Source organism: Coregonus clupeaformis, chromosome 16, assembly GCF_020615455.1.
Source record: "Coregonus clupeaformis isolate EN_2021a chromosome 16, ASM2061545v1, whole genome shotgun sequence".
Taxonomy (NCBI): domain Eukaryota; kingdom Metazoa; phylum Chordata; class Actinopteri; order Salmoniformes; family Salmonidae; genus Coregonus; species Coregonus clupeaformis.
Window position 1 is genome coordinate 52091678 of NC_059207.1, and position 13278 is coordinate 52104955.

At 44.1% G+C, this 13278-nt stretch overlaps 1 protein-coding gene across 1 annotated transcript; it reads left to right on the plus strand.

Moving 5' to 3' along the window:
- The first annotated feature begins 5034 nt into the window (after positions 1–5034).
- On the plus strand, positions 5035–6734 carry LOC121585117 (fatty acid-binding protein, liver-type-like). The gene is made up of 4 exons (XM_041901473.2): positions 5035–5139; positions 5882–6054; positions 6440–6532; positions 6641–6734. Exons 1-4 carry the CDS (start codon positions 5073–5075, stop codon positions 6689–6691), a joined length of 384 nt encoding a protein of 127 aa, XP_041757407.2. The 5' UTR covers positions 5035–5072; the 3' UTR covers positions 6692–6734.
- Positions 6735–13278: the final 6544 nt, after the last annotated feature.

A 13278-nucleotide genomic window follows, 5' to 3' on the forward strand; every position in this document is an offset into this window, starting at 1 on the left:
ATATCCTAGATCCATCCCTCCTGACTGAGTTCCACCGTGGTCATCCCACGCGCCCGGGTCCGCGTCCTCCTGGCCGTCCCTGAGGCCGGGGTCAGCGCACGGCTGGAGCCGCACGTCAAGGGGGGGGTACTGTCACGGATTCTGCCGAGGCTGCTCCTCCTCCTTGCTCGGGCAGGCTTCGGCGTTCGCCGTCCCCGGAGTACTAGCTGCCACCGTTAGATGTTTCCATGTTTGATTGCTTTTGTCTGTCTGTTGCACCTGTGTCTGTTTGTGTCTGATTATGTGTCCTATAAGTTGCCTGTTTTGTGTTGGTTAGGTTGTGTGTTGTTATTTCACCTGTCCGTTGGTGCTGCGTGTTTTCTCTGTTTATCGTTTTGTTGTTTACGCACAGTTTGCGAAATCGCTCGCCTCTGTTCATTGTTGAGGCCGTTGATTGATTTTGTGCTTTGTATTGCACTAGTAAACTTTGTTGGACTAAGCTTCGGTGTCCTGCGCCTGACTCCCACACCACATTTACCTCAGCTCTTGACAGTTAGCCTGGGACAGTGACCTTTAGTTTGATATAAAAACCTAGATAAAACCTTTTATAATTACTACTACCTTTTATCATTACTACATTGGTGTAGATATACAGTGAGGGAAAAACGTATTTGATTCCCTGCTGAATTTGTACATTTGCCCACTGACAAAGACATGATCAGTCTATAATTTTAATGGTAGGTTTATTTGAACAGTGAGAGACAGAATAACAACAAAAAAATCCAGAAAAGCGCATGTCAAAAATGTTATAAATTGATTTGCATTTTAATGAGGGAAATAAGTATTTGACCCCTCTGCAAAACATGACTTAGTACTTGGTGGCAAAACCCTTGTTGGCAATCACATAGGTCAGACGTTTCTTGTAGTTGGCCACCAGGTTTGCACACATCTCAGGAGGGATTTTGTCCCACTCCGCTTTGCAGATCTTCTCCAACTCATTAAGGTTTTGAGGCTGACGTTTGGCAACTCGAACCTTCAGCTCCCTTCACAGATTTTCTATGGGATTAAGGTCTGGAGACTGGCTAGGCCACTCCAGGACCTTAATGTGCCTCTTCTTGAGCCACTCCTTTGTTGCCTTGGCCATGTGTTTTGGGTCATTGTCATGCTGGAATACCCATCCACGACCCATTTTCAATGCCCTGGCTGAGGGAAGGTTCTCACCCAAGATTTGACGGTACATGGCGCCGTCCATCGTCCCTTTGATGCGGTGTAGTTGTCCTGTCCCCTTAGCAGAAAAACACCCCCAAAGCATAATGTTTCCACCTCCATGTTTGACGGTGGGGATGGTGTTCTTGGGGTCATAGGCAGCATTCCTCCTCCTCCAAACACGGCGAGTTGGGTTGATGCCAAAGAGCTCGATTTTGGTCTCATCTGACCACAACACTTTCACCCAGTTCTCCTCTGTATCATTCAGATGTTCATTGGCAAACTTCAGACGGGCCTGTATATGTGCTTTCTTGAGCAGGGGGACCTTGCTGGCGCTGCAGGATTTCAGTCCTTCACGGCGTAGTGTGTTACCAATTGTTTTCTTGGTGACTATGGTCCCAGCTGCCTTGAGATCATTGACAAGATCCTCCCGTGTAGTTCTGGGCTGATTCCTCACGATTCCTCCATTCTCATGATCATTGCAACTCCACGAGGTGAGATCTTGCATGGAGCCCCAGGCCGAGGGAGATTGACAGTTATTTTGTGTTTCGTCCATTTGCAAATGTCACCTTCTCACCAAGCTGCTTGGCGATGGTCTTGTAGCCCATTCCAGCCTTGTGTAGGTCTACAATCTTGGCCCTTACATCTTTGGAGAGCTTTTTGGTCTTGGCCATGGTGGAGAGTTTGGAATCTGATTGATTGATTGCTTATGTGGACAGGTGTCTTTTATACAGGTAACAAACTGAGATTAGAGTGTGCTCCTAATCTCAGCTTGTTACCTGTGTAAAAGACACCTGGGAGCCAGAAATCTTTCTGATTGAGAGGGGGTCAAATACTTATTTCCCTCATTAAAATGCAAATCCATTTATAACATTTTTGACATGCATTTTTCTGGATTTTTTTGTTGTTATTCTGTCTCTCACTGTTCAAATAAACCTACCATTAAAAATATAGACTGAACATTTCTTTGTCAGTGGGCAAACGTACAAAATCAGCAGGGGATCAAATACTTTTTTCCCTCACTGTATAATATTGATGTAATCTTTGTGTATTTCTATGTTAAACCGGTCTTTAACATGGAGAGGCAGAGCCCATGTTCTCAGGACTACAGGAGCTCTTATTGGTTCAGACTCAGCACACAGATAAAGATGAGATAGATCAGAGAACACACAGAGACATTTACCCTATTTAAGTGATAATGCCTGAGAACCCGGTGTTTGGAGGATATATTGGCACAGGTGTTGTTAGGCCCGAGACGAAGTCGAGTGCGGGCAAACCATGCCAATATATCCTCCAAATACCGGCTTCAAGGGCATTATCACTTTTATACAACAGGTTACCAACATATTCAAATAATTATTGACATATTTTCATTAAAAACAATATTTTGATGAATTTATTCATACTATTTCATCCTTCCACAGTATATAGTCCCGACACAAACCTAGGGTTGCTACCCAAGCCGGCTGGTCGTTTGTTCTATCGATTTGGTTGCCAGAGATGCGACCCAGTCGTTCAGTCTTTTTGTTCTGTATCTATGTGTCAGGTTCGAGCGTGGATGTGGTGTGGAATCAAGCGCAGGACAACAGAGGCTTCGTTCAACAGTCTTTAGTGAAGACACGAAAACAAGACACACGGCTAAATCCAAGCCGGAATGCAAGCGAACTTAACGCACACTGAGTACAGTTCAAAATACAAAACAAAATGCGCACACTGTGCGGACACTCTCTCCAAACAAACACGAGAGAGAGAAGTACTAGCAGCCCTTGCTGACATAAGAAACAATTACACACAACACATGACAAAACCCAAGAGAACTTATAGGACACATAATTAACACTAACAATGAACAGGTGTACAAACAGACCAAACCAAACAAACATCGAAACATAGAACGGTGGCAGCTAGTACTCCGGAGACGACGACCGCCGAAGCCTGCCCGAACAAGGAGGAGGAGCAGCCTCGGCCGAAACCGTGACACTATGGGCACGAACCCAGTCATTCGTTCTAAATGTTCCATTGCCATACTGGCTAGAAACATTCTTATCCCTTGCTTGCTAGCTAGCCAACTACGGCTAATTTACAGTCACGTCAAACAGTGCAACCAGAATAACAAAAGTAGCTGCATTTGCATTTGTTTAAACTGTTTTATTTATTTGGATGCATCCATAACAATGAGCTAATGAGGCGCGATTTTGCCTGGCATAGAAAATGTGCACTCTCGTCAGGACACTGTCGTTCAGAGGAGCTAGCCAACAACACAGCTAACACAATCACTTCAAACTGAAGCTGGAAAGACTGCAAACTAGCTGCACTTTGTTTTGTTTTACCTTTTTTCAATGGACATTTCTTTGTATATATCCATAAAAATGATGCCAGCTGATTCATGATTTCGACTGGCTGAGAAAAGCTGCCTGCCTGTCTGTCTCATCCCGACACGTTCATTACTATGGGACAGCTGGAGATCGAATTTGAATAATGAAACAATGTTGCAAAGACAGACAGCAAGGTTTATACATATTTACATTATTTAGCAGTTTTAGCAGACTTACAGTTAGTGAATACATATTTTTTTATACTGGCCCCCCGTGGGAATCGAACCCACAACCCTGGCGTTGCAAACGCCATGCTCTATCAACTGAGCTACATCCCTGCCGGCCATTCCCTCCCCTACCCTGGACGACACTGGGCCAATTGTGCGCCGCCCATGAGTCTCCCGTTCGCGGCCGGCTGCGACAGAGCCTGGATTCGAACCAGGATCTCTACTGGCACAGTGATGCAGTGCCTTAGACTGCGCCACTCAGGAGCTCACATATCTCCGCTGTTGAAAACTAAATGTTAGTGTAAAAGAAATGTGAGATAATGTCTAGATGCTTTTTATAGTGGAGATCAAGTTTATAAATTGCCTGGCTGGGCTGATGAGACAGTGGATTGCGCAGTCAAATGGAAAAGAGTAAATAGGCATTTTAACATCATAGATTTAGCTGCTGGTAACTTGTGGAATAGACACCGGCTGGAATGCGGTTTTAACCAATTCAGGATTAGACCCACCCATTGTATAATTTAAAGATAGTACATGATGCACACTGACATGCAAGGACAATACAAATGGTGCACACTGTAAAAAACCCAACTTAACCAATTGCTTAAGCAGCGTTATTCTGTGACTTGGGTGGACTTCAGAAGGACAAGAAATGTAGCTAATGGGTGAACGTTTGTTCACTCAACAAACTTTGCTCACAGTGAACTGAATGTATAAAAACTTGTTGAGTCTAATTACAATTGCATGTTTGCCTTTGGAAGGCAACGCTGTATATTGGTTCAGCTATATTCCCAAATGTAGAGATAACTTACAACCCTATAGCAGCTGGTTGCCTTACAATTGTACATTGATTAAACTTTTTTACAGTGCAGGGAGCCAAATACAGCTTTCAACTCAATCAACTCAAAGTGCAGGTGTAGCTTAGTTGAACTTCTACACAGGTGGATAGGGAGATAAAGTCAAGTTTATTTTGAAATGTGTTGATTGATCCATACGCTTGTATTAAAATGATGACACTGCTTATCATCTTTCTTATCAGGAGTCGAGGAGGCCTTGATTTTCAATACAGATCAATGATCAATCACACCGCCAAAGAAGAAGAAGAGATAATGGGGAGGAGGGGAGTACAATAAAGTTGACCATTGCAATCTAGATTAGTTGCCCTTGGCTGGGAAGCTGATCCTAGATCTGTGCCTATAGGTAAGTAGCAGGGAAGATATGAGGGGGAGGGGTTCTCAATTGTAGACACCTTTAGTTAGTTAACGATTGCAGGGCTGGATTGATGAGGGTATAAAGACAAGCAGGGAGCTGTGGCTGTCTTTACCTTCACTGCCTTATAGTCACCATGTCTTTCTCAGGGAAATACCAGCTGGAGACACATGAGAACTTTGAGCCTTTCATGAAGGCTATTGGTAAGTCTTGCTATTGTGTTTGTACATTTGTGATGTGATTAGACTTGGGGTGTTAATTTCAGAAGTTGTAGTCCTTTCAGTAATGATGTTCAATGGTGACTGCTGATACAGCGGTTACTCCTGCGTAACAAACTCAGCTAGCACCTTAAATGTTTTATATGTATTTTTTTAGGTTACAGGGAGTTTGAGGACATTGTTACTATGGTTCCCTGAGTTTTGTTGGGGGGCTTTTTAATGTTTTGAGAACATGACTTTAAATAGAACCAAGAACGTACAAAGAACATTTATATTGAGGTACTGAAATTCCCACAGGAGAATTTTAAGCTTTGCTGAACAATTTGAGGACATTCCCAATGTCAAATAAACTGAACATTACCTTAAATTAAAGGTTTGAACTTTCAGGAAATGTTCTGATAAAGTAATGTCAAGAAAATAACACTTTTTGTCGAGTTCCTTAAATGTGCTGAATGTTCTAAAGCCAGGCAACTCTCCTGCACCACTGCCAGAAAGTTGTGGGAAGGTTGTATGCAAAATAGTCAGACAACCACGCTCTACGGAACATATGGTTCTCAGAATGTTAGTTGCTAGCTGGAAATGCATTCAATGTTTGCATTCAGTATATTTTATTGCCATATTATATTGCGTTTTGCTGATGTAGAAATTATTCAGTGTTCATGTCCCACTTTACCAATTTTTTGTAGTACTAAAGAGCACAGTTCATGACTCTCCCTCATACATGTAGGTCTCACTGATGAGCTTATTCAGAAGGGCAAAGACATCAAGAGCATCTCTGAGATTGAGGAGACTGGGGACCACTTCAAGGTGACTGTCACCACGGGGACAAAGGTCCTCACCAACTGCTTCACCATTGGCCAGGAGGCAGAGCTCGAGACTCTGACCGGGGAGAAAGTCAAGGTGGGTGGCGCATGTTGCAACCCAACCATGAGATTCTTACATGTAGCCTAGATCTATCCATCTCCCTACAAATACAGCCAGTATCTAACTAAACTGATTTCAGCTGATGTGAGATGACGATGATTAGTTACTTCAGGTCCCAGTGATGATGGTTTAGTAGTTGCAGTATATCCACATCCAACAGCAGTCAAGTTCCCTTCCCCTGACGTGCTTTGGCAGAGACTCTGCTCTCCAGAGTTTACTGGGCTCACAATTTTAACTATCAGTTTACATCGCATAACCAACTAGCACACGTCCAAATTAGGCCCTGTTAAATTGGGCCCAGTTGATCGTGGTTGGTGACCACTGCTTTCAGATTTAACATTTGACCTCTACTGTTTTCCAGTCTATGGTGATGAGAGAAGGTAACAAGCTGAAGGTCTCCCTGAAGGGGATCGAATCGGTCACAGAACTGGCAGATGCAAACACCATCGTCAACGTGAGTCTGGGGCATATGGCTGGGGGGCTTCACTAAACGACACTATTTTAGGGTTCATTTCTATAGTAATAATTAAATGTGTCTACTAGATGCTCTTTCTATTTTCAGACCATGACTGTAGCTGGCATCGCATACAAGAGGATCAGCAAACGAATTTGATCTACTGTGCTGTTTTGCTTAATAAAATGTGAAAGGCATGGAATGGTCTGGTCTCAGCATTTTATTTACATGGGTAGAACTTCAGGGAAAATTGAGATTCTGCATTGAGACAACGTTTCCATTGTTTGAGTTGAAGAATGTGAAGATAGCTCGGTGGGATTCAATAATATAAAATGCAAGCCCAGCAGTGTAGAAATGAAGGCTTTAGTAGGTCTGTTACATTTTAAATCAATGCACCCATATTGTAAGTTGGTTAAGGCAATACGGTGGCTGTGTTTTGGACTTTGCTTTCACTAGTTTCCCAGCTACAGTATGGTTGTGAGGAGTCCTGGACGTTTGACTTGATTCTTCTGACGATCTGTGAATTGATATCAAAGTATGCAGTGTATACTATGCTATTGTGAGGTCACTACTTCTGCTTGCGGTTAGTTTCTTGCCGCCATGGGTTCGTTCATGCTCATTTGCTAGTTTTTCAGGGTCTCCTGCGTGTTCTCCTTAACTCCATCTAGGTCTGCAAATCAAAGAGGGATCATGTCATCAAGATGCGTTTTATTCTTGCAGGTCAGCCTGTGTGACTGTTTCATGTCTTACCTCCAGGTCTTTGATGGGTTGTGTGGTTTCTCTGCAGGATGGCATTTCAAACGCTGCATGATCTGTAAGGCCCATCTACCGCCTGCCAGTGGGTCACTCCTGCCTTCATGGTTGCCATCCCCAGGGCGGCGTGTTTCGGATGGTGTAGTTTACTATCGACGTGATATATTTACACCACCTTTAATCAATTCCACTCATCCATCCATAATTTTGCATGCATAGTCAGTGGTCTCGTCAAACTGCAGGTAGTCTAAGACCTCGCTGGCTGTGCTCCACATCCTCAGCTGTGTATAAGCCACCGCTGGCTCCTGTTTCTTTATGCACTCTGCATCTCTTAACCCGGGGGTGGGGGGGTAGATTTAGGCTTGGATTTGAGTATTGTATCTCATGGTAGTTCCCCTCAATGCAAGAGGAGCCCTGGTTTAGAGACCAACCGTCTGCTCCCACCAGACAACAAACTTACATCGGAAGGAGCACAATCAGCCGCAGTGCCCCTGGAGCTGGTCTAAATGTCTTGCTCAAGGGCACAACAGCATGAGATGACACTTGGATCTGAAATCAGCACCAGCAATAATCTTAATGCATTCAAGTCCATAGAGCTATAGAACAGTTCTGTTAAATACATCCTACCCTTTGTCTGTTGGGGTCATTGACTCTCTCCACCAGAATGGTATGCTATGAAGCAAGCTACTCAGGCTTTTATAAAGCTAGCAAGCTTCAGTTAGCGTCACATTCCAGGTTAGGCTTCATCCGTACGATGACAGTGGATATTGCTCGTCTGCCTGCCGCTAACTCTAGCAGGTTTGTAACATCGAGTGCATGTCGCACATGGCTAGTCGAACGATGAACTCTTCATTGAGACAATGCTGAAACGTCAGTCCATGGGTAAGTCGGTGCCACATTTTTCATTTGTGCCGAAATCAAAACGAAAGCGAAGTTGCAAATTCAGCAGGCTATTGACTGTCTAGATTGAATTAAGCTAAAGGGAAAGTTCTTCTGAAGAGGATATGTCAACGTGTTGCCCTCTGTTTCCCCCCTAATTGGAGACAGCCTGTTTTGTGGGTATTTATGACTTGAGTTTGCAGTGAACTTTATTCTATATCTTCATTGGCATGCATTATTGTTGCCTTTGCATTTCCTTGGTGTGCTGTGCTTTTCCTAATTAGTGTCCTCCCCTTTGGCTGGTCTCCATGGCGGTCAGCACACACCTGAGCCTAAAGCCCTTAACGAGCCATGTACCCTGTACAAAAAGGAGCTCCCAGCTCACTTTAGCTTTTCAGAGGGCAATCAATTTTTTCTGCAGCACCCCTTCACAAAAACTATGCCTCTACTGGGGTCACGCCGCTGTGCTCTTTTCCTGCTGGGGTAGCTGAGCACACCACCATGAGGAAAATGGCTTCCCTTGAGAGGGCAAGAACAAGATGTATGTCAGGAGAAGTGCAGTATTATGAGGTGAAGTGTACTTGGAATACGGGGGAGGAATGGAGGGGAGAGGAGGTCAGAGTGAGGAGGAGGGTGAGCTTGAATTAAAAATGGCGGGGAAAAAGGAGGATGGTTTGTTAAAGAAGAATGGTTGAAAGGAAGCCGAGTGAGCTTTATGCTGGATTGAAAACCAGAGGAGAAATGGAAGTGAGTGAGGGCAAGGTATCGGAGGGGGTAGGTTTGGTTAAGTTCTCGGAGCCCTTGCACCGAGGGTCAAGATAAAGATTCTCTGATGGTAGGAATTACATTGTTGGAGAAAGTGGACCCTTGCCTTTTTGAATGATCCATTTGTGGTTTCAGGGTGGGTGGAAACAGAGTTGGGTGCTGTGAAGGTCACCAGAAGTCGTCTGTTGATAATTGTTTCTGCTAGTCAGAGGGAGAAGGCGCTCCACGTTAAACAAGTGGGGACAAGAGATGTGAATTGTTTTGTTCTCAAGAAAAGGGCGCCATTGAAAGGAGTGATTACTGGGGTAGCGGGAAATGTGAAAATTGACCAACTGAAGGGAAAGATTCCCGGTGTTGGTGATGGTTGTCGTTTGGTGCGACGCAGACAGGGTGGCGTGAGTGGTGAAACAAGTCAGTCTGTTCTTTTGAGATTTGATGCGTCTTTGCCGGACAAAGTGATAGGATATATACTGTAAGTTATCCCGTACAAGCTTTTGTGCCGAATACATTAAGTTGTTACAGGAGGCAAGCTTATGGGCATGTGGCAGCAGTGTGTAGGAGGGAGGTTCCTAGGTGTGCAGAAGGGCATGAGACAAAGGAATATGTAGCATTGGTATGTGTTAATTGTAGGGGTGCCCATGGGGCTGGGGATCAGAAATGTCTGGTGCGAGAGAGGCAGGTTGAGGTTTCCAGTGTTTATAGTAGTGCAGAAGTTGTCGTATGCTGAGGCAGTGAAGAAAGTAGAGGAAGATGGGTCAAGAGGTAGGGATCCTGGAGTAGTAGATCTGTACCAGTACAGAGGGATAGGCCAACAAGTGTTATATGCTTCAGTAAGATTGGATTTTTAGCGTTTATAGCAATGGTTATCAACTGTACTACATGGATGGAACGTTAGTTGCAGAAAACTGAGGTTGTGGTGGCAGCTGCAGAGAGGTATTTGGGTGTACGAGACTTGACGTCAGCAGTTACAGGGTGTGTTGAGTGGTGGTGTCCTGTCTAGGTAGGACTAGATAATTTAAAATAGTGGAGTAGGTTGGGGGTTTTAATTTAGTGTACGGTTAGATTTAGGGTATTTTATTTTTTTTCAAGCAAAATAAGGGAGTTATCATCCAGTCTAGTATGCGGCGGTAATGCAACGTTTATTGGATGCCAACTGCCGTTAAACCTAATCGAAGAAGACTTTAGCTTTTCTTCTGGTGGTGAGAATAACCACTACTACAGAGGTCGGCGCTGCCATGCCACATGACCGCAATGCTACCGCTAGATGACTGCAACTTAGCCATGCTGCCACCTCGAGGGGGGTGGGTGGAGGACAGAGCCGAATGAACAAGTGCTGTGATGCACAAAGCTGGGACTGTCTATAGGGAACTGAGTGAGTGACGATGGTGTCCCCCTGACCCCTGCTCTGTTCTGTGCCAGAAGTGAGGTAGCATGTGCCAACGATGGACTGACGCGACATGCGATCGGACTGACAATCTATGGATGGACGGACAGCGGCGATGGCCATTTTGTTCTACCTCACCAGCAGCTGGGACTTATTCTTGGGACTGAGTATTTGTGTTAAACATTTGTACACCCCCGAGACCTCAAGTAAAAACATTGGCTGTGTTGGCCTGTCTCAACTTTTGAGGGAGCGTGCAATTGGCATGCTGACTGCAGGAATGTCCACCAGAGCTGATGCCAGAGAATTGAATGTCAATTTCTCTACAATTTCGTTTTAACCGCAGACCACGGGGAACCACGCCAGCCTAGGACCTCCACATCCGGCTTCTTCACCTGGGGGATCGTCTGAGACCAGCCAGCCGGACAGCTGATTAAAATGAGTATGTCTGTAATAAAGCCCTTTTGTGGGGAAATTGTTACATGTTGCGTTTATATTTTTGTTCAGTATAGATATTTGCCTCTTTATCGGTATTTACCACTCCTATGAACTAAAATTGGCTGTTTGGGCTATAATGACTATGCAGTACACTCACTCCCCACATCAGGGCTGTTGAGGTATTAGGCTGGGGGGCATCGGGATTGCAAACGTGGTATGTAAGGGACAGGTGGAGTATCATGCTCTCAGTGGTTAGAAAAGTGAAGGTGCAATTCAGGGAGGGAGTTGAAAGGGCCTTTCTCGGGTTAGGTGGGGGGATATACTAGGGGAGGGATAGAAGAAGGACAGTTAGAAACATATCTCAGGTACAGCTATGTCTAGCAGCCTGATCATGATGGTACTTTTTGGTATACATTTTATAGGCGTTAATTCTGGTAAGTACAGTCGTGGTCAAAAGTTTTGAGAATGACCCAAGTATTGGTCTTCACAAAGTTTACTGCTTCAGTGTTTTTAGAAAAAAAAATCACATGTTACTATGGTATACTGAAGTACAATTGCAAGCATTCCATAAGTGTCAAAGGCTTTAATTGACAATTACATTAAGTTTATGCAAAGAGTCAATATTTGCAGTGTTGACCCTTCTTTTTCAAGACCTTTGCAATCCGCCCTGGCATGCTGTCAATTAACGTCTGGGCCACATCCTGACTGATGGCAGTCCATTCTTGCATATTCAATGCTTGGAGTTTGTCAGAAGTTGTGGGTTTTTGTTTGTCCACCCACCTCTTGAGGATTGACCACAAGTTCTCAATGGGATTAAGGTCTGGGGAGTTTCCTGGCCATGTCAATGTTTTGTTCCCTGAGCCACTTAGTTATCACTTTTGCCTTATGGCAAGGTGATCCATCATGCTGGAAAGGCGTTGTTCATCACCAAACCGTTCTTGGATGGTTGGGAGAAGTTGCTCTCAGAGGATGTGTTGGTACCATTCTTTATTCATAGCTGTGTTCTTAGGCAAAATTGTGAGTGAGCCCACTCCCTTGGCTGAGAAGCAACCGCACACATGAATGGTCTCAGGATGTTTTACTGTTGGCATGACACAGGACTGATGGTAGCGCTCACCTTGTCTTCTCCGGACAAGGTGTTTTCCGGATGGCCCAAACAATCGGAAAGGGGATTCATCAGAGAAAATGACTTTACCCCAGTCCTCAGCAGTCCAATCCCTGTACCTTTTGCAGAATATCAGTCTGTCCCTGATGTTTTTCCTGGAGAGAAGTGTCTTCCTCGCTGCCCTTCTTGACACCAGGCCATCCTCCAAAAGTATTCGCCTCACTGTGCGTGCAGATGCACTCACACCTGCCTGCTGCCATTCCTGAGCAAGCTCTGCACTGGTGGTGCCCTGATCCTGCAGCTGAATCAACTTTAGGAGACGGTCCTGGTGCTTGCTGGACTTTCTTGGGCGCTCTGACGCCTTCTTCACAACAATTGAACCTCTCTCCTTGAAGTTCTTGATGATTCGATAAATGGTTGATTTAGGTGCAATCTTACTAGCAGCAATATCCTTGCCTGTGAAGCCCTTTTTGTGCAAAGCAATGATGACGGCACGTGTTTCCTTGCAGGTAACCATGGTTAACAGAGGAAGAACAATGATTTCAAGTACCACCCTCCTTTTTAAAGCTTCCAGTCTGTTATTCTAACTCAATCAGCATGACAGAGGGATCTCCAGCCTTGTCCTCGTCAACTCTCTCACCTGTGTTAACGAGAGAATCACTGACATGATGTCAGCTGGTCCTTTTGTGGCAGGGCTGAAATGCAGTGGAAATGTTGTTTTAGGATTAAGTTCATTTTCATGGCAAAGAGGGACATTGCAGTTAATTGCAATTCATCTGATCACTCTACATAACATTCTGGAGTATATGCAAATTGCCATCATAAAAACTGAGGCAGCAGACTTTGAAAATTAATATTTGTGTCATTCTCAAAACTTTTGACCACGACTGTATACTTGAAGCTTGTATCTCATTATGGTAAGTGGTGAAATACGTATAGCCGCTAATAATAGTAATAATAATGGCTTAGCAGATCAGTCTTTACCTGGCTAAAAGAGAAGTGCCTTCAGGAAGTGTATATATACCCGTTGACTTATTCCACATTTGTGTTACAGCCTGAATTCAAAATTGATAAAATTGCGATTTTTTTTGTCACTGGCCTATATGTAGTAGTGTGATGATGTTCCCTTAGATTATGCACCAAGTTCAACAGAAGGACAGTTCAAGTAGGCCAGGTCAAGAGGGGACCAATTCAATGTGGTTTCTTTATTTAATTACAGCTGCATAGCTAATGTTATTTTTTTGGTGTACAAACATTTTTATATATCTATATTGTAAATACACCTAATTGTAAAAGTTTTGTATATTTTGGTTTGGTCCATCGCGGGTTCTGTATTTACGTACCCTCTTATTGTTCTCTTTTGCCTGACCTTCAACTAGCAAGGTACGTTGTCCTTGGTGCCGTAATTTGTCAATATAAAAAATG